The sequence below is a fragment of the Corvus moneduloides genome, chromosome 3 (assembly GCF_009650955.1).
Source record: "Corvus moneduloides isolate bCorMon1 chromosome 3, bCorMon1.pri, whole genome shotgun sequence".
Lineage (NCBI taxonomy): Eukaryota > Metazoa > Chordata > Aves > Passeriformes > Corvidae > Corvus > Corvus moneduloides.
The window spans coordinates 91066446-91094224 of record NC_045478.1 but is presented as its reverse complement, the minus strand read 5'-3'; the positions used below and the strand labels follow the sequence as shown (position 1 = coordinate 91094224).

The following is a 27779-nucleotide window of genomic DNA, read 5'->3' as shown; positions in this document are numbered from 1 at the left end:
CTTTTTGTTAGCAGTTTCATCTTTAATTCTAATATTAAGGAACCTGATTCCTAAGGAATCCAACTCCTGTTCTGCAACCTGCCTCTGGATACTAGAGAACTTTTTAAAAAGTTTCCAAACTTAGAACTTAATCTTTCATTATCAGCATTATAATTCCCCTAACTAATATCAATTGTTTAATATTAGCAATACAACCAGAGAACACACAGAGGCAACTTAGATTCCTTTTGTTATGATTTCCCAGATGTCTTGTGAGTGATGCAATGCAGAATTTTAATATTTTTGTGGCAAGAAAGAGGATGCAATAGACAAGTAACACTGAAATACAATTGAAATGTTTCTTCAGAGTTCTACAGCTCTACAGTCTTTCTAAAGATACATAAACAATGACAGAAAAAAACCACCTTACAAGATGGTACCAGATGTTTTCCTTAGACAAGTAATGTTTTCTCTCTAAAAGCACAATTGCCATCCTATATAAGTAATGTAGCATGTGCTGTCATAAAGATAAAAGTATTAGTAGTATTTTTGAAACAGAAAATAGATACGTTTTGTCCAAACATATGTTTTTGTTGCATTTTTACAACAGGATATTGATACAGACTGAGAATACGTGAATAAGGTCAAAAAGAGAAACTGCTAAGTTATTACATAAGAAATCAAGAACTTTGTAGCACATCTAATGAGTCCAAAATCACACAATCTTTCAAATATCCTCAGAATGGTGACTCAAAATGAAAAAAAAAAAATATCTTGAGTGTAACTTTTTTAAGTGATTAGAAGCATTTAATCTGTGTCTGCTCCATCTCTCCATTGGAAACCAGCAGAGTGAACCATGTCTTGAGCTAACTCGCTGCTAAGAGAGCCCCTCTTCTGAGGAGCTACAGGACTGCAGCAGACAAGACACACCAAGGTCCTCTCACACACCCTCTGTACCAGAGAGAAGCAAGCCTGGGATGTGTTTTCAAGACATTACTGTTCTCAGGACCCATAATACGCTTGGTGAAGGACACTGGGATGAGATACTGACTGTTCAATAAGTCTTGCATGCATGAAAGGATGGCTGCCTTATTCTGTCTCATTTTGACACAAACTACAACCAGACATCTTATACATAAGAATACGTGGTGGGAAAAACCCAGCAAGCATTCTGGGAGTCTGGAATTTTTTTAAAAATAGGAGTATAATCCATTATTGTTCACCATTTTCTTAACATTTATATTAACTTCTTAGAAAATATGCCTGATTTCAGAATGGAGTTTGTAAGACCTATTGCACAAATAGATTTTTCAATCAAGAAATATTCCAGAATGAATTATTTTTCCTACCAGAGGTTTTTCACCATGAATTCATTGCATTGAATTGGTAATGAAGCCAATTCAACTTAAAGAATCACATCCTAGCAAATTAGTAATACCAAATCATAACACAGTGTTATAAAATATCCTTTCAATCACTTGAGAAATCTATGTACAGCATTTTTTTCTATTTATATCGATTTTTACCAGTTACATTGGGAAAGAGAACTTTCTACAAAGTTGTCGTGCTAAAGGTCTTTAAAGATTGAATTTCTGATGATGTAGTAACTCCTGAGCTGGGGAAAAATACAATTATCTGTAAGTTGAAATCTGTTCTTTATTTAACAAAAATTAAAATTAACGCTATATACTAAAGAATCAGGAAAAACACCAAAGTATTACCCAAAATCCAAAAAGAAAATCAAAGGTCTTCAGCAAAAAAATTGATTCTTAGAATTCCATGATGAAAAACCACACAGCAATCATGAATATATGTATCTCTATGTGAGTGGCTATATTTTATTACAGTCTGCAAAAACTACTTGTAATAGAATTTTCTGAAGTGTTGAAGTGAATTAGAGGAAAAAGATCTTTAGAATTTAAGTCTAAATCACTTATCATCAGAATTAAGTACCCTTTATACACTTAGCAAGGAAATGGTATGCAAGATTTTTTAAAATCTATACTTTTACCTGAAACATAAATGGTTCTGTGGCAGATGAAAAGTTTAGACTTTTTGACAAATGCTCTTCTGGGTCATATTTCTTCATATATCCCTTAATCATGACTGTCTTTGCAGTCCCCTGTTCTCCTATGAGCAAAACAGCCTGTAACAGATATTTAAATCACGTAAGTAATATCAAAACTTATATCTATATATGCATAACAGACTTATTTTTGAGAAAAGAATAGTTTCTGTGTCTATTTTTAAATGATACATTTTTCTGATAGGTTTTTCCTGTGTCTCCATATGCACTGAAACCATGTTTTTCTTCCCACATGGATCCTCCAAGAAAATTTTTTGCAGAGTTAAAGGAGAAAGGAAGAAGCAACAATGTGCCAGAGGATTTTCTTCCAGTTGCCTGATTACTTCCAGTTTCCAACACATCCACTGCAACAGTCTCTTTTAGTGGATGACTCTAAGAAGGCTTCTTGCAAATTCCTTCCTTTATATTTTAAAGTTTTTTTCATGCACAGAAATAATTACAGAGGATCCATGTTAAGAAAATAAAAATAAAACAACATAATGATGCACGTGGGAAGCAATGACTAGAGACAGAGAAGATGAAGAATGATTGTGAAATCCAGTTACTTTTTAAGTAGTTTTTAAATTATTTCATATGGTAGGTATATACTTAAATAATCCAGTACTTACTTTCTTTTGTTTTGCAATCGTGTCTATCAAAAACTGAGTTCTGGTATTATCAACATTTGGAACCAGAATAGATGCATAGTCTGGGACATGATCTGTTGGATAAACAAATTCCTGAACTCTTTTACTCCAGTGCTCCCAGTTACCTGAAAAAACCAAAAAAAAAAAAAAAAAAAAAAAAAAAAAAAAAAAAAAAAGTGGAAAGTGCCATGATATTCAGATCATGTTCAATACTTCATTAATACAATAATTTTAAAAAATAGACATTATGGGTAAAATACTACAAAGTATAAAAAGGGATATATTTTCTCAAATTCAGCTAAAAAATGCACATAACAAAAGACATTCTTAGTCATGACCTGTAATTAGTCTACAGTCCTACTAAATATAGACATATTTCTTAAATTTATATATACTTATCTAAATAAAAACAAAAAAGAATGTTTACCTAGAAACTAATTCTCACACTGCTGGTGAAAAATTACAGAACATGAGAATATGGATTGCATATGTGTACACTAAATCAATGTTGCTGGCAAAAAAAAAAAGTGAATTTGGATATGAGAGAAATTAATTTCTTCAGAAGAGAACATACTCTGTCATAACAGTAAGTTTTTTGTGACATTGGTTGTGTGTGCTAGTTAAACTAAAAAATTTGTTCTGGAAAATAGCACACTATTCAAAATATCAAGAATCACAATATCTCACTATTCTTACAATTCTATAACCTTTCAGACTTATGACCAATTATTAGACATGAGTAATAATTACTAAGCAAAATTAAAATCAGGTTTTTATTCCTTTAACAATAATTACCAGCTGTAAGAAAATTAAACATAAAATAACACTAAGTTAGACTAAACCAGCCTAAGCACAAATTATCTAAAAATTGTGGGCAGGCTAAATTAATAGAAAAGTAATTTGTAAGAAAGAAATTAAAACAAAAAGAAATAAGAAAATGTTAGCAGTGGGTGCTCTATCTCTTGTCTCTGACCAACACAGATGTGCTGGTACTACACTGTCAAACAACTCATATGATTGTATAATAAGGACTAAAGGAGTAACAGAGTTTTAAAATTACAGTATCAAAAGCAATATTGGTTCTTTTTCTTACCGTGTTTACTAACATAAAATTCATACATCGTTTGATTGGTGCCAGGGGAGATTTTTGGTAAGTCTAATTTATTATCATGAGCTCTGATGAAGGCTTCAAGTTTATCTCTACTGTCCAGCTCCAGAAGGGCACCTAAACTCCACATTATTGCAAAGCTGAACAATTTATGCAGATTCTGTGTAGGTGATACACCACGTTCTTCCTTCAAAGGAATCAAGCCCTCCAGAAGATTAATAGACTGAAAATATTTTAAAATATGCATTTAGAAAATACTACATAATCACTTTTTATTAACCTATATATGTACGCACATGCATTATTTACATGTATTCAAAATTTAAATCAAATTACAAAAAAATCCCCAAACATAAAATTCAGAACTACAAACCAAAAAAAATTTATTAAAGATAGCTATATAAAACTGGACAAAATTTTCAAAATTACTTAGGCAATTTGATCAAAGGCAATTATCCTTTTAAGTTATGCCTATATAAGAAATATAATTTATAAGCTAGGGGAGCAAAACAGCTTTTTAAGGGACTTTATAATATTCAGAACTCCAAGAGTAGGTGAAGCATAGCCATTTCTTTCTGGTTTTAAGCATGGAAGAATTTTCAGTATGCATCTGATGCATTTATCTCAATTATGGTCAATTTATGTATCTATCACATAAACTTCTATTTTTTTTTGTTTTTAAAAAATAGATTAAATTATTCTGTGATTGCTTCACTCTGTTTCTAAGGAACTAGAGTCCAGATTCTAGAAAAATAGTAACTTGCTATCTACAATTCTGTGATGCTGCTTATGCATTCAGATGTTTGACTGTTTTAGGTAACCCCATTTTACTCCCCTTCTATACAGTGTCCAGCTTATTGTTTCAAAATACATCTTTTCAACAGTGAAACAGATTTTCAGTCAGCTCTTGGAATTAGTACTCCTTATGCTGTCTTGCATCTCATACTTGGGGTGGGAAGTAATACTTCTAATGCTTGCCCAGCGTCTCGTTTGCAATAGTGACCAAAAGTGGAGAAGAGTAAAAGCAAAAAATCTCTCTTGGCCTGTGGTGGTGCTGGGGTAGCACTTCCTGTTGGTACCCTCTTGGGGTTGTGACTTTCTGAACAATGCACACTTTTTCTGGTTTTATAATCCTATGTGGTTTTTTCCACCCTGAAAATACCAAGAATGGTCTTAAGCCTACATAAACTTTTATTGCCTATTACAACCTTTGGCAAGATGTCCCACAGGTCTGCTATTCACGGCATTGAACAGTTTGTTTTCTTCCTGTGTGAACTCCTTCATGCTTATCTTCACTGAATTTCATTTGCCATTTTATTACCTATTTATTCAGTCTCATAAAGTCTGTCTACAGTTCTTCATGGTTAGTTGTTTCGTCCTTAATACCCTGAATAATCTACTATCATCAATAAATTTCTTCACCTAAAACTTTTCCAAATTGTTTATGAACATTTTGAACAGCACTGATCCCAGCAAAGGTGCCTCAGGATCACTGATAACCTCTGTCTTCCTAAGAACTGATAATCCAGTCACACATTTCCTATCTTCCAATAGGTTGTTTATCTAGAAATGGAACTCCTATCTTCTGCTATGACTATTTAGCATCCATGTAAAGCCCTGGTAAAGAACGATGCCAAGCACCTTTGATCCTTCATCCTTCATGCTGACTTTATCAATCAGATCTACTTTAGCTATAGGTTTACTGAGTTTTCCAATAGGCTCATAAGGCAGGATAACTCTAAACAAAAAACTGGTGTTGAATCTCCCAAGGTAAATTGTATTTGTCTACCTAATGAAGTGGGCCAGAGGATGCATAAAGAGTTAGAAAGTCAGTGGAAACTACGAGGAGGAAAGCAAAGATGAGATCACACTTGTATTAAACCATTATAAAGCTGTTGTACATGAATAGGCAGCTTAAATTGTGAATGCTTACAAATGGCAGATAATCAGGCATATGTGCATGTTTGGGTGAACATCCAAAACTGAACTTTAGAATTCAAATACAAGTCTACCAGATGCAACTGCTTTGATTTGGTTGTAATTTTTGAAAATGCATGACCTGAACAGAAGCAGCATGTCCTGAATCCTACAATTACTAAAGACACATAAGACCCAACAAATCAGGAGGCTGATGAGGTACAGGGCTTCTGCACAGAGATCATTTATGGCAAAACTGGGATCTTAAGGTTCAAGTAGGGTAAAATCTCTGGTGTCACTGGCTCTCTGATAACACAAGCATAGAGGCCTACTAAGAGTTATTTATTTTGTCATAGATGTGACAGAAACTTACTGGAGATTTTCATTCACACGAAGAAACATTCAACACAGCTTAAATCAGGGAAATACTTCCCTGATCAAGCAGTATGAATAGAACACTGACTTGCTGACACTTCCTAACAAGCACTAATCAAAAATAAAAGAAACTTTTGATCACGGGAAAAATCTTCCATGAAGACAAGCTCAGTTCAGTCAGAGGTTTCACAGATAAGAAATGTAGAAGAAAAATAATATCTGTCTCAAAAAAGTTGTGCATTGCATGTCACAGAAGTGCTAAGTTCCATAGTTCCTGCCTGTGGACTTCAATTCTATAGATACTCTAATTCCATTTGATACTGCACAGTTAAGCTCTCCAGCATTTACTGTGGGTATTAGTTTGCAGTAAAATACTTCACAATCTAGAGAATCTGAAGCTAACTCTCTAATGAACAGCAAAAAGATATTGGGTGTGAATTCACTAGTTTAACATTAAACTGGAGTGCTTTCCAGAACATTATCTTGTCAAGACTCCTCTTCAAGGGCACTACTGAATTTTTTATGAATGTGTCAAAATAAGAGTGAGATTACATGGACAAATGGAAAGTCTGGAAAATTAGAATTTGCAGATGACAACAGACTCATAAACAAATCAGCTGGAGATATGCAGTACAGGACTGACAGTCTTGCAAAATCTGCCAAACACATATTTATATTATTAGTAAATCACTGATATAGTTTGGACTCCACTCAAAGTAGAATTCCAACTGATAGGAAGGGAGAGGCAAAAATTACTATATTGACCTTGAAAGAGCTGGTGGACAAGCTAACATCTATTACATCTGAAGACAGAAAGATAAATAGAATTCTTCTCTATCTCTGCTGACACTACCAGTAGAGATACAGTGATACCACAGTTTTTTTGGTATTAAAAGAATCAGAATGTGTTCACTAGCTTGTTAAACATATGCTTCTGGAAATTTACTGAAGCCTGCAAATTCCAGTCATTAGAAGACTAGCCTAGGTATGAAGTGATACAGAGAAGAAAAATTTTGTTCTGCACATCTTCACACTCTCTCTTATATTGCCTAAGAAACAAATACTGACTTTGAGCTTTTCTTTGTCAGGAGACAATATTTTCAAATTCAATTTTATGGCTATCAAATGTTCTCCTTTCTATTTCTGCACCTTTACTATTGTCAGTCAATTCATTCAAACTCATACAGTATCTGTTTTACCTGCATAATGTAGTTACATTCCAGAAGCTCCATTTTTGGGTTAAGGTTTAGTTTCATATATACATATGCTGGTTCAAAGATTCTGTCATACAAACTTTGCAAAAGTTCAGCTTCTTGAGCAGAACGTTTTTTCAGCCATGCCTGAAAGAAACATCCACAACAATGCTCAGTATAAATGTATAGCAAGGTGTAATAAAGAGCAGCCTGCAATGATTATCTTACTTGTAATATTGGTCTCCAGCTGAGGACAGAAGAACTGATGAAGACCATACCCATTCGAGAAACTGTTGCTGGAGAGGCATTCTCAATGTTGTGGACCTCAAATAACAGTTTACATGAAGGAGACATAGGAATTCTATCTCCATTTGCTAGAGTAAGGGTCTTGTTATCATCCAAAACTGAATTTAAATTCTCAATCCAGATTGCATCTACAGGACCATCTAAAATCAGAAACACATTTTCACCTGGAAAAAATAATCAAAAGAGAGATAGTTCATATCACATTGCTGAAATAAACAAGAAAATAAGTGTACAAAAGATGGTTTGGAACTTAAATGTATAAAAATTTATTTTATTTATTGTAATTTCTGCCATCTCCATGGATGCTCATTACTGAATAAATTGCATACTTAGTTAAGGAAATATTTTTGAAACAATTAGTAGCAAATGAGACCAAAATAGATCTGTATAGTGTTGAATATTTGTTACCTTGACTGGGTACCAGATAGAAACAGTGCTACTCTCTCTCTCTCCCCTCTCCACAGGACAGAGGGAGAGAATAAGGTGAAAATGTTTGCGGGTTGAGATAAAGACAGGGAGATCACTTGACAGCTTTTATTGCAAATTAACATAGGTTTGGATGACAAGAAGCAAAGACAAACACCACAAATGCCTTTCCTCCACTCCTTTTTCTTCCCCAAGATTCAACCTCTTTCTTCACAACATAATCTAACTCTTCCTCCTTCCTCCCCCTGCCCCAAACCTACTCCAGGGAGGCACGGGGAAGTTGGGGAATTTAGTATTTTGTCACTAAAATAAGGATTCTTTGGGCAACTAAGCAAGGGAAATTGAATATTCACAGATCCCTCTCAAGTTAATGAAAATTATGCTCACTCCTCTGTTCTTAAAATCTTGTTGTTTTTCTTTTATTTTGAAATATAAATATAGATGTAAATATCTAAGTTTTGGCAATTAAATTTTAGAATGCTGGCTTCATTTGGAAAATAGAAAATTTCCAATAGAGAAAACATAGGCATTTCCAATGTAAGAAATTCAACTATCTTTTAAAATTAACATCCTTCTAGGAAAGTTCTGTAGAAGAATTCCCTTTTTTCAATGTATTTATTTTTTCAGATACAAATGAAACACTGTGAAAAGGAATTTCAGTATGCCAATCCTAAAATACTGAAATATAAATACGGGCAATCAATGTATGCAAAACCACGGGAATAACATCATTATAAATTAGTGCTATTAGAACAAGTTAATCTAATTTATAATTTATCAGCTTCCAAGTGACACATCTACACTGTAGAACTGAAGTTTCAAGAAAACGATCATTTTTTTAATGTAGATATACTACTGAAATAATACATTTTTAAACTGGTGTCCTTTCTTAAAAGGTGACCTGTAATCTCATCTCTGTTCTCTACTGTTTTCCTCAAGAGGAACATCTGTGAATCAAATATGCTTTTTTTCAATATATCATTCAAGATACATTTTTATGATGCCACATGGAAAATATTTACATACCCTTTTTGGTTTTCAGTGTTTTCCTCCACAGAGTAGAAAAGATTCCATCTGTCCAGTCATTCGTTGCAGCATCTAGTTTTCCAAACATTTGAGGAGCAGTAATAGCTTTGGGGTTCATGCGCATTTCCCTGTGAGGCTGGCCACATTCTGTGAGTGCTCTCATTAATATAGTTATGACCATTGTTTTTCCAGATCCACTAGGTCCAAGTGTCATCAACCCATGACGTACTAGATTAGTTTCATACAACTATTAACAAAATCAAAATAAAATATTTCAATTTAAAAAATCTTTAGAAAGATTTTTCCTTGCACTTAGTAGCGATTAAGATGTATTAGACATACAAGTTATACGCTCAGGATTGAACCTGGCATGCATTTGCTGAATTTTAGTGTTTTGTGGAATAGTATATATTTTCAGTTGCTAATATTCTTAGCACTAAGCAAGTTCACTATAAACAGGTCATAGAACTAAAACTCACCTAAACTTTTTAAAGCAACTGAAAATAGTTTTACCAGATTTAAAATAGGGTTTTCTGTATTATCAAAAAGGAGAAATTAATATTAGCAAAACATTCATGCAACCGAAGTATGATTAATCACTACAGTGCTGAAATACCTGAGTACATGAAACAAACACAGGAACTGCACTTTCTCCAGATGTGTATGGGTTTAGTTTCAGGAGAATTCTCTACTGAATTTTCTATTTGTCTTTTAATATTAGCATTAGGTTTGCTGTGGAAGTGTCAGTCTGCCTATACAAGTATGAATGAACTGAATGGCACAAAACAGTGGTAGTCCTTCTGAGTGACAAAATCTTGTAAGATGAAGCATACACAGTTCTTCCTCTGCAAGCTGAATAAAGGCTTTTATCAGTCTAGGACGAAGATCTACAGGCACCACAGTGCAAGTCCCTTGCACTGGTCTTCTTCAGTGGGGGGCACACACAACCTTCAGTTCTTCCTATATTAGATGTGCAGGTCCTTGGGTAAGGCAGTGGTTTAACCACAAACACGTTGTTCTGCCTCCTGATTGCAAAGAATGTTTTAGAAAAAAAAGTTTTACCTGAACGAGTTTAAGATTCCATGGTGGATGGTTAACCAATCCTGCCTCTTCAACCTGATGAGCTACTGCAGCCTGAAGCTCATCATAGGTACTGCTGTCCAACTGCAACCCCGGGAAGAGATCATTGATCAGACTGAGAAACAAAGGCTCATCTTCATCTATCTGAAACAAAAAATGTTATTAAATGTTTAAAGAAAGGTTATCCGAAGAATGTTTCCAAATCAACATCAGTCTCTGTTTTAAAAGAATAAGCAGTAATAACATACTTTCTAAATACAGATGCTTACTGACAGCTAACAAGAGAGCTTGCTACAAAAACAGCATTGTCATCCACAAGCCATGCAAAAGAGAAATTCAGAATTGAAAGAAATTTACCACCGAGTAGACACTGGAATCTATTTATAAATTGGTTTGTAAACCACTTACAGCATACATTGGAAAGAACACCTTATCTGGAAAGAAATCTTTAAAAGTCTGATTTAGTGGATACTAATTATTCAATTTGCTTATGGTACAGTACTCAGTCTGGGCACAAGTCAGTACACTGAAAGTCACATGCACAGGTAAGCCACTATTAATCTACTTGAATGTTTGCATGATGAACACTCTTTACAAGTCTAATAAACTCTCTATGCTGTTTAATGATAACCTGAAGGTTATCATGTTTCAATTTTTTAAAGGAAGGAATGTTTGAAATTTTTTCTAATCTCATACAAAACCCGTGAAATATCTATTAGGCTTGCCTCTACATAGTGCTAAAATATTAAATTAGATTCTTACCAGCTTAGAAAGATTCATATCTCTTAACCCTCTCATAACAATACTTAATTCGCCTTCAGTTGGCCTGGCTCTCTTTTGAGTTCCAAGAGTCCTCAGTACTGAAAGGATATTCCTCAGACCAAAGTCATAATGGACCTAGAGAGTGGAAGAAGACTTATGTATCAGTAACAAGTTCTCTAGCTTTATTTCATCAATATATCAAGATTTACTTGCATATTGTATAGTACAGTTGTCCTGCCTGGAAAAGATAGCTAAAATAGGAATTGTTGTTGTTGCTTAGGAATTATTCTGTTCAAATAAATGAAGGATAATAACGTTGTTTTCAGGAAGATGTGCTATAAGTTTTTTCTTTTCTAATTTAAATTTAATTCATTTAAACATTTATCATGCCATATAGCAAATATTTTATAGCTGTGAACAGCAGGGTTCTAAACCATTAATACTTCCATTCTATACCATGTCTTTCCAACTAAGGCATCTTAAAGCACAGACTTCAGATCAAGGCAGTGCTGTGGGGACATGAGCAACTTAAATCAAACTAGACATTTCTCCTGTGGTTTCCAGTTTCCAATTTCCAACTACTTACCCTAGTCCTAGATAATTCTTACAGACAATTTATATGACTAGGATAATTTTTGTCTGGCTGACTTGTTTAGGCAGAGAACCTCATGCACTTGCAACTAATTAAAAAGCATCATTTTAAACAAAAAAAGGTGCATATACGACTACATATTCATGAATTAATATAGCAATTTATTCAGAAATTTTACAGAGGTATTTGTTTAAATTATATTTAAAGTAATTCAGTACTTTGTAAAAGGTATGTAAGTGATGTTTCAGAAACAATCTGCATAACGTGAAAGGTAGGAGGTTTTACTGCATGAATACAAAGAGAAAGGGAATAACATTACCTGCTTAGTGAGCTGCTCCTCACAAAGTTTATAAAGAACAAAGAATTTCTTAGCCAAGACCACATTATCAATAAATCCGTAACTTGCAAGTTTAACCCTTATAATTATCTGAAATACAATTATTTTTAGAAATTCCGTTAGTTTCTCCTGAAGACAGGTCAGCAAATTAAAATACATTTTTCCTTTCAGTTTAGTCAGGAATTATACCTGTCTATCTGGAACCATCATTGCAACAGTTCTAAACTGAATTTTGAGATTTTCTGGTAGTTCTTGACGTCCAGCATATCCAGGATTCTAAATAAGAAAACATAATGCATCATTATGCATTTTTAATAATTATTTACAGCAGTCAAAATTTATAAGTATTTATTTACAACACTCAAAATAGCTGCCTTTTTACTGTTCAATAAAAATAAATGCATGTATAAATACTTCACAGTTAAAAGTCTTGCCTATCAATTATTACAATTTTAATCTCCCATAAAGTAATCTTGGATTGCCATCTGCCTTGGCATTAGGAAACATACACTTTAAAATTTCCTGCCCATGAGATTACAGAAAACAGTGCTATAAAGCCTTGAGAATCCTACGGCAACAAGACAGCATATGCTAAAAGTTAATATTCTGGGAGATCAAAGAATTTTTACATATCCATGTAGGCATCCATTAGTCAAGACATGTGTCCCTGAAAGCTATCTTTCTTTTATCTCCTTTCAGTGAAGGTTCTTTTTCCCCCCCCTCCCTACAGTATCTTTTTCATTAATACTATTAAAGTCTTAATACTATTAAACTACTAATATGTTAATATCATTCAAGCATTAGTGCATTATTAATGCATTACAATTAGAATTATTAAAGGTACAGCAGTAAAGTGCATTAGTGTTTCAGTCCTCTCAGTGAGCACAGAGAATTCTGCAAGTTTGGTCAAACTCCTAGTCTGCATGGTGAATAGCAATACAGCAATGAAGGGACATTGAAGCCTTTCAATTGTATTAAAGGCAAAATGAAGGCATGCCATTCACGAAAAATCATATTATTTATGTATTGTGCACTTCAGTCTAATTCTATACTGACATCATTTTATTAATAAGACCACTTATCTTCACCTCATCACTTAACCTCTATATAGTATCATTTGTCAGTTTAAAATTATTATTACACTTACCATAGTTAGGAAAATTCCAAACTCTGGATTTAAATCTACACAGTCTCCATCAGCAAAAATGAACTGCTTCTTTTTTTCTTTTCTTGCTGTTAAAATAATATAGATTTGTTGTGCTGCTACTGACAAGACAGGCAACTCAATTCGGTTGAATTCATCAAAACATCCCCAAGATCCAGACTGTGCAAGACCTAAAACAGGGAAAGAAAAAAACATTATCTCTTGTCCTTCATGCATATTTGAATATCTGAGCTAAATGACTTTTGCTGCAAATAATTAAATCACATTAGTTTTATTTATTGCCCTGTAGTCAAGGCCTACCTTCCTTCAATCCACCTAACTATTTCCATATCTGTCTGAATTAATATTATTTGATTTATGCACAATGCTTAAAAATGAATCAAAGTCTGAAAAAAATATTTTGATAAGTTGGGGCATTTGGTAAATATTTTGTACAGATCATTCTGTGAATATAGCCTTTTATTGTAGAGCAGCATTCAATTATTTTCAAAAAGCTGCATTGTTAGTCAAAGAAATTAAAAATAAGAGACTTAGAGCTACAAAACATTAGTCTTAAATGTCACCAAAAAAAAAGTCATGGTTTTTATCTTACCATTTTAAGTTCCCACTAAACAAGTTTCTCACGGAATAGTACAGGATATTAACAACATTCAAAGTATGGATATGTGTATGAAAGAAAGAGAAAAACCCAGAGAAAGAAAAATAAATGAAAAGAGAAATCTAGAAGTACTACATTAATAACAAGAATTTTTTGTACAGGATTATTTTCACAGTTGCCTAATTTCTGTTTGGAAAATTAACATGTATGTAGTAGCGCCTAAGACAATTGTTTTTCTTTTCACAATGTTTTATAAGAAAGTTTCTAACAGCATTTTTTCCCAAATGATATTAAAGTACCAGTAAGCCATGTTTTTCTTTCATGTATACTGAAAGCTTGCTATTTAATTGTGAATAATTTATGCAAGTCATTCAGGGTTTATTTGTGTTGTGCAGTTAAGGCTAAATCCCTTTAAAAAAAGACATTCTGTCATGAATTTTGTCAAAGATTTTCTAAAATTTTTATGACTTTCAAATGGGCAATATGTTTATAAACCCACAGCTTTAGCCACTTTCATGCCCCTTGCTTCCCAATACATACAATACCAGTACTCTGAAAGACGAGATGACAGAAATCTCATGAAGTTCAAGCCCCTTACCAAGAACAGAATAGCTCCATGCAGTACAAGCTCTGTGCTGACCAGTTGCAAAGCAGTTTTGCAGAAAATGACCTGCTGCTCCATTTAACAACTAATTAAGCACAAATCAGAGCTCTACCCTTGTAACAGGGGAAGGCAGCTGCATGCTGGGCAAGAGTGTAGCCTGCAGGGTGAGGCACATCACTGTTCACCTCTACTCTGTACTTGTGAGATAGAAGCTGGAGTACCATGCTCACTTTGGGGTTTCCCAGTAGGGGAGAGACATTGATACATTCGCATGAGTGCACCAAGTGGCTGCTGTGATGGTCAGTGGCCGGAGGGAGGACATGACACAGAGGGAGAGGCTGAGAGAACAGCATTTGTTGAGCCTGGAGAGAAAGTGAAGGACAAAGCCTATTGCTGTTAAAACTAGATAGTAAGAGGCACTGAGAAATTGAAGCCAGGCTTGTCTCAGAGTCGCAGAGGAAGAAGAGGAGACAATGGACACATGTTTCAATGTGGAAGAGTCCAAGTCAGTGGAAGTATAAAAAACGTGAAAATGAGAATGGGTCAAAACACTTGAGCAGAGGTGTTGCAGAACATCTATCTCTGGAGCCAGTCAAAACCCAACACAAAGAAGGTACTGAGCACCCTGCTCTACCTGCACCTGCTAAATGACCTGTGGAAGTCTCTTCTACCCTGCTTGAAGAAATCTTACCTTTGAAAATCCTACCCAAACCTCTGAAGTCCATTTGATCGGAGCAGTTAAATACTACTACGTATTTTCCCAGAGCCTTTCCCATGTCTTTCGTTGTTTCTGTTTTACCAGTTCCAGCTGGTCCTGCTGGAGCTCCTCCCATGTTCATTCCCAAAGCTTGCGCTAAAGTTATATAGCACCTGCAAATATTAATTGATGTTAATCAATTCAATTAAATTAAAGATGTAAGTGTACACATATAAAATACAGATCAAGTTATGCAATAGATTCTACAGCCCCTATGTTGAAATGCTACTTCTTCTTAAGGCAGTTCCATGGATTTCAGTGCAAGGAGTTCAGAGAGGTAAAAGGCACAAAATATAGCATTTAAACGTAACTTATAAAAGAAAAAAAAGAAACAACAAATCAAACAAACAACAAAAGAAACAAACTCCGGTGTTAACAAGCTAAAAAAATCAATGCATATCCCATGAAGGTATTTCTCATTAACTTTGCTGGCAGCTATAAAGAGCACATTCTGCTGTTGAATTCTGCTATGTCATCATACTCTGCAGCATCTTAACCTGCATACATTTAATTATGTAACTTTGACTATATCCTCAAACGTGAAAGAATAAGGATATATGGATGGCCTCTTCCCCAGCTGTGGGTAAGAAATAGTTACAATTCTAGGAAAAAAGAACCCTAAACTTTACCCTTTTTTTTAAAAAGTCTTAAAAGGCCTAGACTACAGTTTTACTTATATGCGAGCCTTAGTTATGATTTTCATTCATGGCAAGGTGTGGAAGAGTAATGCTAAAGGAATTAAGCAATGGGGCATCTTCACTGTCAAATCAACATAATTTGGACACATTCTAACTGAAGTATTTCTGGTTTTAATCCATAACTGAGCAGAGTTTTATAGCTAACTACTTCCTCAGTTTAGACTGAATTACTGTAATTTACTATGCCCAACTTGCACTGCAGGAACTTTCTTGCTTTCTATACAATAACAAACTCTGAAATGACAGGAAGGCTTTATCTATGCAGTTATACTTCAATCAATTTTGGGGTAGTTTTAACAATTTTGTATCAAAAATACTCAACTGCTGAGGGCAATGCAGTTCACTGCAGAAATCTATTGAACTTTCCATGTTGTCACAATAGCAGCTCTACCTCTTCTGGAGAAATAAAGGTATTCAAAAAGTCATAGAAGCACACACACCATATAGATACCAAAGTAAATGATTGTAGGTTGGAAGTTATTTTTATTTCTTGAAGGGAGCTTTTTGCAAATGAAGTATCTCTTGGTCTTCTATTTTCTCATTTGGTTAAAAGCGACATCTCAAGAAAGGATCGAATGGAGAAAGAACTGGGACCAGGAAGGAAACAAAGAAATTCCCAAGAGGAAAAAAGAAATATAGTTCCTTGTTAAGCCACATTTGAAACAAAATGGCCATTTACTTGCCTGGCTACAGAAGAATGGAAGGTGAGTGCATACAGTTAGGACTTTTTCTTAGACTTTCAAAGAAGCCATAGAATCTTTAGAGATTCTCTCATTACCAAATTTGAAATATTTGACCAAATCTTCTCTTCAGAATACTGCTAAACTACATGTTACTATATAACCTTAAAACAATGAATTTCTGTTACTAAGTGTTCTTTTTAAGACTGGGCAGTGATAAATGTACAGATTAGTGAGACTCTACCTTTTCTAAAAGAGTATATTAAGCAAATGTATGAGAATGTTTTCATGAATGCTCTAACCCACACAGGACTTAACTCAGATTTTCTCTCTTTAAAGATAAATGTTAAATAAACACTATAAATATTAAAAGTACTCCTTATCTAGAAATGCTTTTCTAACCTGTCTGTAAGAGGTGTTATAACCAGACGATCAGTGCAACCCAAAAATTCATTTTGGTAAATAAAATCAACATCTGTAATTGCTACGATGACGTGATCATAATCCTCTTTGTAGTAGAATCTAGACTGCTTTAGCCACTCAAAATCAGTTGGTGTTCTGATGTTCATTTTTACCTTAAAAGAAAGTAAAAGTATGTGTTATAACTGAGCATCTACATTTATTGCCTTTATCAATTGTGATAAAATGCTGATTTGTATGTGAATAATGAGTGATTACTCAGATCTTGTGTAAGTAAACTTAAATACAATAAGCATCACATAACATCTTCAGATGTATGCTAAACTGATATTAAAAACATCTTGATCATGTAACCCGATCATCCCAACATCTGTGTTACCAAATAAATCTTCAACTGCTTTGGTAGGACAGTCTGCTTTCCAAGTGAGAAATGCAAATAGCATACCACTAAATCCACCAAACACGTTGCAACAAAGGGTGTGATGAGGGAAGGATGTGACTGAGGTATAGAAGCAAATGCTGTATCTAAAAAGCCTCTGGAAATATGTGAGGGACAGTGTTGAAGGATGCCATTCCTCGAAGAATAAAGGAATGGTAACAGTTTAGCACAGTCTCAAAAGTTCAAGTATAGGATTGCAACTATCTGCAGATTTCAGTAGGTTTTTTGTTTCTGTTCTGTGTAGTCTCCTTGGGAATGTGCAGCCTTGTGCCAACTGAGATTCTGTAAAGTCATGAGGCAGTGATGTTACAGTTACAACACCCTCAGCAGTCTCAGCTTTTTAAGTTGTGCAAGTAAGAGTAGTAGAACAGTTTTTCAAAGGAAGGAAATACTTTAAGTTTTATCTACCAAAAGAAATTCTATAGGAAGGCATGGAAAATTTAAATATTCCAAGAAAAGTGTAAACATTTGGCAAATATATTTAGCTGACAGAACTAATTAATATTATTCTAGTTTAAGCAAAATTGTATTATTTTTACTGTGGTGAAATAACGGACATCTTTCTCTTATATGCGCATACACATGTAACTGTAACTATCTCATATAAGAAAGAGTATTATGATAGAAAACGCATTTAGCTTCCAGAAATCAAAATCCCTACTTTACCAAATCATCAAAAATATCACGCTGATGCACATGAATGGTAATAAGTGTTTCAAATTTCACTCTCTCAAACTTGGAAAGATCCTGTGTGGTCTGGCTAATCAATGTATTCAGAATATCCAGAAATCTAGCATTGGTTACATCCATGATTTTTTTGTCATCCTTAGCATGGCGCAGAGCTTCTTCTCCATCACGTGTCCACAATATTTGAATTCCCAGTAATCCAACCTAAAAATGTAATACATGAAAAACATACAAACTAACCACTTGTTGAACTCCAGCTGTGTTACACAAGCCTTAGGTATAATAGGAACAATAAATTATGGTGTAGACAGCTCCAAAATATCACTATATCCAGCATGAATCTATCTCACCAGGACACCACGCTTGAATTAATTGGCTCTGCTGCCCAACCTGCTGAAAAGGCACTTACAAATTTTACAAACATTTGTCACACAGTGAGATACGCTCAAACTAAGGACTGGTGTCAGTTTCACTTCTAATCCTTTGGAGTACTCCAGTAGTACAAACCTAAACTGGCTCAGGGGGAAAAAGACCTTCTGAAAATTTCCAATTGCCTATTTGTAACTAATTAAAGACCATTAAAATGCTGTGCATTTTCACTGACCACAGGATGGCTTGCCTCCTAACATTCTGTCATGCCTGCAGTACAGCCTAGAGAACATTGAACTGCAAGTTATTTTGCTTCCAAATCAATCTAGAGAGTTACACGATATTGTACATAAACAACTGTCTCAGATTTCTTTTGATTTATAATACCCACAACAAAAAATGATAGATAAGCACTGTATCCCTTTATTACCTTTATTCCCCACATTTCTATATTCACAAAGCAACAAGCCCTAAAAATTTTACTCAACATCTCTTTCTACTTTTCCGGCTCCCTATGCTTGTAGTGAGCTCATGGTTACAGAGTTTGTGTTTTAGAAGATAGCCTGATGATTTTAAAATGGTGAGATATCACAAGTAGAGTCTAAAAGAATTAATTTTAGAATGACCAATTAGTCAAACATAAATAAAATAAATTTTAGATGTGACTATTTCATGCTACCTATATCAGCAGCAGCTGAGCCAGGAAACAGGCAGTTTAAAGAAAACATTTCATTTGTAACTATTTTGCCCAATTTCTTCTCTCTTCTCTAACACAGCTTCACTTTGTAAAAATTTCTTGGCCAAACCCTTTTAACACAAGCAATTTTTTGACCATAAGAACATTTGTATTAGCAAGATGTGAAATGCAGATGGTAATAAAGCCACATCAAAATGTCTGACATGCAAACAAGACAGTCCTTATTTGTTAAAGGCAGTGAAAATTTTCAAATAAACATTGCTGAGACAACACACAATTATATCATAAATACTTTAGGATAATTCTATTAAATATTTAAATGTATTGATTTTTTTTTTAAATAGCAACCTACTGGCCAGTTTTAATATCTGCAGAATTTTTATTAAAAATTACACCCAGCACTGTACCAATCAGCAAATTACAGATTCAGAATTCAGGATGGGAAACAGATCATTACTTTTTAATGAAATTTATGAATTATCAGTAAGACGGAGGAGATTCTGGAATCCTTCAACATAGCATTGTACTAGGACTGCACTATCATAGTGACAAATACATGAACTAGGAGGTAAATCTTGTAAATTATGAGATAAATAATCATAATCATAGTTCTTGCAATCTTAAATTATGAGAGAAATCAATCTGCACATACAATTTTATTTGCAGCTGAAGGGGATTCAATATCCATTACAGAAAATACAAGCTCTACTTTATATTCTCCAAGAGAACTAAAAAAACTAAATTTAAAGCAGATGGCAAGAAAAATATTATGCTATATCTGGGTACCAAAATTGAAGTGATTAAGGATTGCCTTCTACTGACCAGATCCTTCCCCTTGTTTCCCTTATGAAAACTTCCTCATACAGGCAATCCCACGTGCTCTTTACCTTGCACCTGCCCCCATATGCAAGCCAGGCTGCACACACACATCCACATCTCGTATTCTTACCTGGGCTGGGAATTGATTAAGAAAACTCAGCAACTGATATCCTGGGTCGCTAATTTGGTAAAATGCTGCCCTAATTATGCCATGCAATGACTTCTGCTGAACTTGCAATAAAATCTTCAACCAAATTTCTACTGGTCCTTTTGCAAGCACTGGAGTGTCCAACTATAAAATTAATGAAAGTAAAAGGTATGAAATAGAACATACTTACCAACCTTCTGTTCACAAATATGAGATACTACATAGTTACTAAATTTCTATCCATGACAGCTACAGATTTTACTTCAATTAATATCCAAGAAACTTATTTAATGAAGACATATTCTAGTCTTGTTAACAACAATCCTTGAAATATTTTTTTGTAATTAACAATAATTCACCGCAATACATCTTATATGTTCAATAATAAAATTATTTATCTATTAATGTTTCTAGAAAAAAAAAATCAGATAATTACTGAAATTTTTTCTCCTTCTCTTGATATGACTGCCAGTATGCGATCATAATCCTTTGGGTGAAACTCGACTTCATTTATGTTGTCAGATATGGAAGTCAGATGTGGCTGTAAGGATAATTCAGGAATCATTCAATGTAAATATTTAGCATTAGGAAACAGAAAAAAATATCTCAAATAAGGTTATCCTGCAAAAGTTCATCTGAACCTACAGATAAATTTTTGGCCATCTGTAGGTAACGATTACAGAAATGGTTGTGTAGAATTTTATCTGTCTATTGCGTTTTTACAGTTTCCAGAGATGATCCAGCAGAGATCAACTGGCTTATCTCAATCAACCCTCAATAACAATCCAGACTAGCTGGATGAATTTTGCAATATGCAAAGCAGGAAAGCCTCACAAGGTCCCTTCTATTAGTTTAGTTGTGAAAGAAACCACCAGCAAATCACTTGATGAAATCATATTCTAGTGTTCTGAATTTTGAAGATTGTTTTGAATTACAGGTATCATTTCACATTTTTCTAAAAAACAGAGAGCAAGAAACAATTTTTTTTTCAAGCAAACTTTATAAAAAGAAAATGTTTGCATCCCATATTATTAAATGCTCCTCCATATTCTAATTATTTTTATATAAGTAGAAAAAAATCACTAAGTTTGTACCTGGATTGTATGAGAATCACTTGCTTGTCCAAGAATTTCAACAAGTGCAGGATCAGAAATAAAAAAGAATCTTGGAAACAGCAGTCTTTTCTTCTCTAGATATCTTTAAAATTGAACAAAATTTTTATTAAACTATTTCAGGTTGCAATTTTTTCTGTATAGGAGTGTAAGTAAGACTGAAATACAATTAATGTTTCATACAAATTATTTACAATATAATAGAGCATTAAAAACCAAACAATTCATACCCTGTAAGTGATTTCTGACATACTTCCAACTGTTCATGTAAATGAGGGAGAAGTTGTTCCATGGTATCATCTCCAACACAGCAGGCAACTACATTTGAGTTTTCATGAGCTCGTTGCATTATTTTTACCCATGATTTGTCAATATTCTGAAAACGCTTTGCTTCCTATATATAGGAAAACCAAAGCATAATATGTTGAAAACTATTGCACAGAAAGATTTTAATACAAAATAATAGGCAAGCATTGTAAATTTTACCTGGGGTAACTCTTTTGCAATATCTCCTGCTACAAAAACAGCTTCCAGATAAATCCAGAGGTTCTGCACAACCAGCCATTCTTCAATTATGCGTGAAGAGTTGCTTAGTTTATAAACCCAGCTCTGAATTTGCTTTTTAAATGCAGTATTGTATCTAAAAGAGGATAAGAAGCATAAATCATTTAATTCTAAATAAAGCTATTATAAAATAAATTCTTACAATGGTGAAAAAAACCCCATACCCAGAACAAACTAACTCTTATTTCACTTAGAATAAGAACAACCTCATGGAAAGATTTTACCAGCTTGATTACATTCAAGTATATTGAGACAAAAGTTGTCTCAATTGAATGTGCATGGAAGTCTTTCACATAAGGATGCTTTTCATTAGGCCTTGTAACACCTTTTTTCATTAAAAAAATATTTAATTCAAATTTACTGCTGATTTAGCTCAATAATAGTATCGTTGCTATTGCAGTGTGTTTGTGAAAATGCCATACATGAACAATTCCAAGTACCTATTGGACAGCAAAGAATCAAGTATCATTAAACTGTCCTCCATCAGTATCATAATTTCTGCTGATTCAATTCCCTTTAACAGTAACTCTCCTCTTGATTTGAACTGTGAAAAGCTCAGACTTTGGACTCCCCAGATTTCAGCGACTTGAGATAGTTTGGCTTCTATATCCTTTTCCTTCATAGCAGATATGCATATATCCTGCAAAGAAAGAACCACATTTTAGACTCTCTAATCTTGTGAAATGAAATCTTTCCTAATACTGCACATCTAGTCATAGAATATTAAAATAGAATATTAAAAAATGCAGATATCACAAATTTTACTCACTCAAATTATATGTATGGATAACTGAAAAAAGCACACATGGAAATGGATGGATATATATTTTCTGTGGCTTCACATTTCGTTATTTCTGTGTAAAAAGATTTTTGGATCATAATTTCTACAAGGCTGAGGAGGGGTAGTGATATAGACTCATCACCAGATGGACTCTGACTCTTACCACATTTCAGTTACAGAATCACAAAATCTAAGAATAGTTCAAGCTGGAGAGGTCAAGTCCAATGTTCTATTCAAATCAGAGCTTAATTCAAAATTAAGCAGATCACCTTGGAATGCTCCCATATAAATCAAGCATAGATACAGTAAGTTTTTGCATGTGTCTTTACTATATGAAACACGGAAACCCCACTGAGTTTTCACAAGTTATATGAGGTGGTTTTTGAAGTCATGTGGTTCAAAAGAAGGCATAATCATCTGGAAAAGTCTTAATATTAAAGATTATTAAGCATGAAGTCTTCATTTAAATTTTCTGATTTATCTACAAAACTATGAAGCAACAACAAAGGTAAAAAATTAGGTAACCATGATCATGTGAAGTTTTATTTGAGGATTTTTTCCTGTTTAAAAAGAGCTAAGAAAATAAGAAAAAATAATGGCAGGCAGAATGTGAAGAGATTATCTAAAAACAAGTGTCTAGAGATTTCAGCTGCTACCTCTGTCATAACTCACATAGATAACAGCTTCTAAATAAAACACAAATTGTTTTAGACTAGTGTGGTCTGATTGGGAGTCAAGGACTTCAGTGAAGTAATCATTTTTAAAGAGGGTAACTGTTTTACAAGCAATCACATTATTTTTGATGACAATATAAAATGAACAAGGAGGGGAAAAATATATGTACCTACCTCAATGACTTCTTTATTTTGAAGAATTGGTGCTTCCATGATGTTTCGAAGGCAGAAGGTTTCAGATTCTATATCAAATTGATGTCCTGTTGTTTCAGCAATACGATCCCAGTGTCTTTGCTTCATTGCTTTGTCAGACATCATTTCCAGCAAAGAACAACACTCAATAAAATCCTCAATTCTTCTCTTGAGATCTGAAAAAGCTTGCCAGTGGTGGAGGCCTTTAGGTAGTCTACGGCACCTGCAGTTAAATTAAAGTGATACAGTAGTAAATGCCTGTTCTGTCAAAATAGAATTGTTTAAACAAGAGTTTAAACAAGGAGATACGAAGTGGATTGTATTGAGGTCAACATTTTCTATGTCAGCTTGCCTACCTGTTTAGGAAAAAACTAATACAAATGCCCTACTTACAAGTCATAATATTTAATAGTCTCAAACTGATATTTTCCCTGCAAATAAAAAAAAACCTCAAAACTGTAATTTCCATTAAAACATAGTTATCTGCTGCCTATCATCAGAAACTCTTTATTGGAAAAGAAAAAACAAAGAAAAATTAGCTAAATTTCACATATGAAATCCTTGTACAAATATAATATTTTCTTCAATTTAAATACCAGTAAAATAGATGGCACTTATTAACATACCAATATGGAGACAGACATGAAAATGAGATAAATAGGACTGCCTCCTCCACTTTTGGTTAGTGGTTCTGAATCCATTCACTAATGAAAATTATATACTTCTAATGTGGAAAAAAGCCTGAGAACAGACAAATAAATATCTATCTCTTTGACCACACTTTTAAAGAGCTGACACACCAAGTACTGAGCAGGCGACCTTCCACAGGAATGCCCCATTGCAAATGATAAAGTATATCCTTATCAGGAAAAACAATAAATCCTTGGTTCTGCATCCTTTATCACTTGTTTCTCTAGCTCCCACTGATAAAATTTCATATTCCCAGTAATTAGGAACAATACAGCAGCATGTGTGTGGCTTAGAGGTGTCAGTGCTGGCTGGTTGCTGGTATATTCATGTTGGTTTAGCTCCCTGCTCGATGTCAAACTGGATGTTTAACACCTACCCACCTTTCTCTGAGGGGGAAAGAATTTTGCACCTGTTATTCTTGTATTCAAAACTTAAAATCTTGTATATTCTTGTATTCAAAACTTAATCATCCAAGTTGAAGAACCTACCTTTTACAAATAAAATTTAAGTCCTCCTAACCTTTTGGTTGGTTTAGCTAATGAGATCAATGCTTCAACTGATTGTATGCCCATCAATTATCAAAGCTACAGGTAAAAGGCTGGTTAAGTAAAAGTATGGTGTTATTTCACTCCTTCTTGAATAATATTTTTTTTTACAATAAACCTTATTCATGGAAGCTTTGATAAATATATCAATGGCTCTACTGAACTCACCTAAATCTTAAGGCATTTAACATCTGCTACTATTTGTAACATACTATATGTTAAACGTACCTGGTTTGAAACTCCATAAGTTCAGTAGTGATTTTTTCAATATCTATCTCTGTCCAAAGTATGTCATAATAACCATTGATAGTGCTTATTACAGTGTCATATAATCCATACAATTTCTGAAGCAAGCCTAACTCCTTCCTGGAAAAAAAAAGCAATTATACCAATAATTTCAATCAGCTCTCTGGATATCTCACAATATTTAAATATATTATATATGTAATAAAGATACAAAAAGTACAGGTAGACAATTAGAGTATGTTTCTTAATGTAGAAAAGAATACTTAATTTTTAAAAATCCACAAAAAAAGAGCAGATGGTTGGTGCTAAGGATCTAATAATATCCCCACTAAACATATCTGGAGGAAGTTTTGCTTTTCCCTAGCTCTCCAAAACTTCCATTAGTCCAAAAGAAACCTAGGTTATATGCCCTGAGCTGGCTCTGCAGTGCAAAGCAGAACTGGCAAGTGGAAACAAACAGTCAATTTACTAAGAAGCACTCTCTGAATCTGAACTAAAACTCTGATCTAAAACCAGCCAGAAACAGTGAGATCCTCATCTGGCGTGAATCATCAGCAAACTATTGAAATGGCTGGTGAAAAAAGTTCAGAATCTGATCATCATTTGCACAGCTGCTCAAAAAATTCAGACTTTCATAAAAGCTGTAGTTAAATTCTTCATATATCATGATAGAGTGGCCTTTTCTTACATGTTCTTCTTTGCTTTCTACCATACCTTAATATATAATACTCTATTTACTCATCCATTTTTACATATATATTTCTATTTCTATCTGTATGTCTAGAACAGGGCATATTGCTCCTTAATATAGTATTTATACACATTAAAATCATCTAGTGTCATTATGTTACACTAATAAATAAATATAATTTTTTAATTGACAAATTCTTTAGAACTTTTGAATTTTTATTTAAGTATTTATTTATTTTATTCGACAAAATGGAAAGCTTGTATATTATAATATTTCTTCCTTTGATGTAAGCCTAAGGCTTTCTAACATACTTGATACACACTCAAGACAGGCATATTTCCACAGTTACCTGACTCTATGCAATATTTCATACTCTGTGACAGGCAATCCAAACAACCGTTCACCAGCTGAGTACGTGATAAACTTTCTCCACAGCTCGTCAAAGTTAACCTGGTTAAGTTGTTTCATACAGAACAAATGAAAATAGAAGTTTATAAGTTGTAATTTAAAATTGCCTAAAAATAAACCATTAAACAGTTTTAAACTTTTATTAGTTCTATTAGATGTATATGTAAAATATCTGAATTTTTTTTTATATAAACAAATATATAGCCTGAAGAAAAACATCAGAGTGCCAAACAACACAATTATTTTCAAAGTATAACTGCTGTCCAAAGGATGTGATCGCCATACAAAAATAAAAAGAAGAGTGATTTTTGCAACTAGTACCCAAAAGTACAGAGTATTCTCTCGGTGAATCAAGAAATTCAACAAATTTAACCAGAATCACTCAATTTTCAGTACATATTAGTGCATTAGAAGGATTAAGAATCTTCTGTTAGTCACTCAGTGCTTTTCACAAACTTTGAATTTACTTTTTACAATCTATACAATATGTAAGACTGACAAAAGTACTATTCAAGTTACTATAACTTGCAGAAAAAAAGAAGAAGGATTAAAAATAGAGAAAATACTGTTCCTGGACCTATGAATTAACAAATAAATACCGAGTTGAAAGACAATTATCTAATGAAAAATGTGATCTTTAAAAGATGAGAAGATTGGCTCATGACTGCTTTGTAACCCAACTTCTTTTAAGCCATTATCAAGGTGTCGTAATTGACTCTTTCCTTTTCTACTGCTTTTATTACTTCAAATTGATGATTTCTGCTCACAAAGTATGAAAACTGAAGAAAGATTACAGATCAATCCTTCCACATTAAGGAAAACATTACGTGAGAGAAACTATAGATAACATAATGTTACACAGAATATGCAAATTATCATTTGTTAAACTTGTTATGATAAGCAAGAACAGATTTAATTAATTAGTTGCAAATTCAACAGTGTACTTTCTTACCTGAAAGATCTGCAGCCTCTTACTGGCTTCCTGAGGTGGAATACTTGGAACCATAGGTCCTTCCTTTCAAATAAGCAGTCAACAAAAATGGAATATTAATTCTCGAAGTGATGGAAGGCCACTCTATATTTATAGATCATCACAGAATACATATTTTTTGTTAGTCAAATTCCAATCAAGTTGTGCATCGGTAATGCAATACTTACAATGGTAAATCTAAGAAAAGATAACTTTGATGGAATTGAAAATTCCTTACCTTAATTAAACTCAACAGGACTAGACTCTAACTTTTCATACTTTGTTATTTTGCTGAAAATAACAAAACCCAGACAGTGATCCTTTTTAATGTTGGTGTGTTTGCAATGATGCCATAACATGTACTACAGTTTCTAAATTAATTTGTGCTTTATAATTACAATTTCATTACAAGTTGTATCACCAGGGTTTCTTTTCTTTCTCTATAGAGTTGTGTGCACTGCTATTTCTTCATACTGAAAAGTTTGACCTACAACGATGACTGCTTATTAACCATTGCATCAAATATCAGTAGCTGAGCAGAACAAAATTCTGGCACCCAACTCCTGAAATGAAACACTGAGTCCAAATCTTACATGCCACTACTAAATTCATTTACCGTTTCATACGCTGTTTCAAAGTGTGATACATCCTCCTGAAAAACTGCAACTGATTCTAGCAAATTACTCTTAAATTTGGGCTGAACTTCAACCAACTCATCTTGGACTTCAATCTACCATGGAAAAGATTAAAATAAAAGTTATTTCTGTAAGAATCACAAACAGATATTTGAGTTAGATATAAATCAAAATTATGAATAAAATATATCAAATTTTTGAACAAAAATTGATTATTTTAAGCTAAATAAAGTTTTTTCCTTTTATGGTGCTATATGTTAAATTTTTGACAGGAAATGTGGGGGAAAAAACCAAACCACCTCAACCAAAAACCATAATAAAATCTCACACTGGCCTTTAAAGGAATGTGTTTCATTACAAAGGGGTGATGGAACAAG

At 33.6% G+C, this 27779-nt stretch overlaps 1 protein-coding gene across 2 annotated transcripts in view; it reads right to left on the bottom strand.

Moving 5' to 3' along the window:
- DNAH8 (dynein axonemal heavy chain 8) overlaps nucleotides 1-27779 on the bottom strand; it is a 122037-nt gene that overhangs the window by 50682 nt on the left and 43576 nt on the right. For both annotated transcript variants that reach the window (XM_032102734.1, XM_032102735.1), the window contains exons 31-55: nucleotides 27384-27497; nucleotides 26750-26812; nucleotides 25739-25839; nucleotides 24681-24818; nucleotides 23200-23440; nucleotides 22011-22210; nucleotides 21493-21646; nucleotides 21237-21400; nucleotides 20989-21091; nucleotides 20331-20435; nucleotides 19877-20038; nucleotides 17841-18065; nucleotides 16718-16890; nucleotides 14872-15050; nucleotides 12961-13148; nucleotides 12003-12089; nucleotides 11796-11903; nucleotides 10885-11019; nucleotides 10105-10266; nucleotides 9043-9289; nucleotides 7513-7754; nucleotides 7291-7431; nucleotides 3785-4022; nucleotides 2674-2816; nucleotides 1991-2125 (exon numbers count right to left, since the gene is read on the bottom strand). In XM_032102734.1, coding sequence (XP_031958625.1) covers nucleotides 1991-2125; nucleotides 2674-2816; nucleotides 3785-4022; nucleotides 7291-7431; nucleotides 7513-7754; nucleotides 9043-9289; nucleotides 10105-10266; nucleotides 10885-11019; nucleotides 11796-11903; nucleotides 12003-12089; nucleotides 12961-13148; nucleotides 14872-15050; nucleotides 16718-16890; nucleotides 17841-18065; nucleotides 19877-20038; nucleotides 20331-20435; nucleotides 20989-21091; nucleotides 21237-21400; nucleotides 21493-21646; nucleotides 22011-22210; nucleotides 23200-23440; nucleotides 24681-24818; nucleotides 25739-25839; nucleotides 26750-26812; nucleotides 27384-27497 — 3948 coding nt within the window. The remainder of the gene's footprint in view (nucleotides 1-1990; nucleotides 2126-2673; nucleotides 2817-3784; nucleotides 4023-7290; nucleotides 7432-7512; nucleotides 7755-9042; nucleotides 9290-10104; nucleotides 10267-10884; nucleotides 11020-11795; nucleotides 11904-12002; nucleotides 12090-12960; nucleotides 13149-14871; nucleotides 15051-16717; nucleotides 16891-17840; nucleotides 18066-19876; nucleotides 20039-20330; nucleotides 20436-20988; nucleotides 21092-21236; nucleotides 21401-21492; nucleotides 21647-22010; nucleotides 22211-23199; nucleotides 23441-24680; nucleotides 24819-25738; nucleotides 25840-26749; nucleotides 26813-27383; nucleotides 27498-27779) is intronic.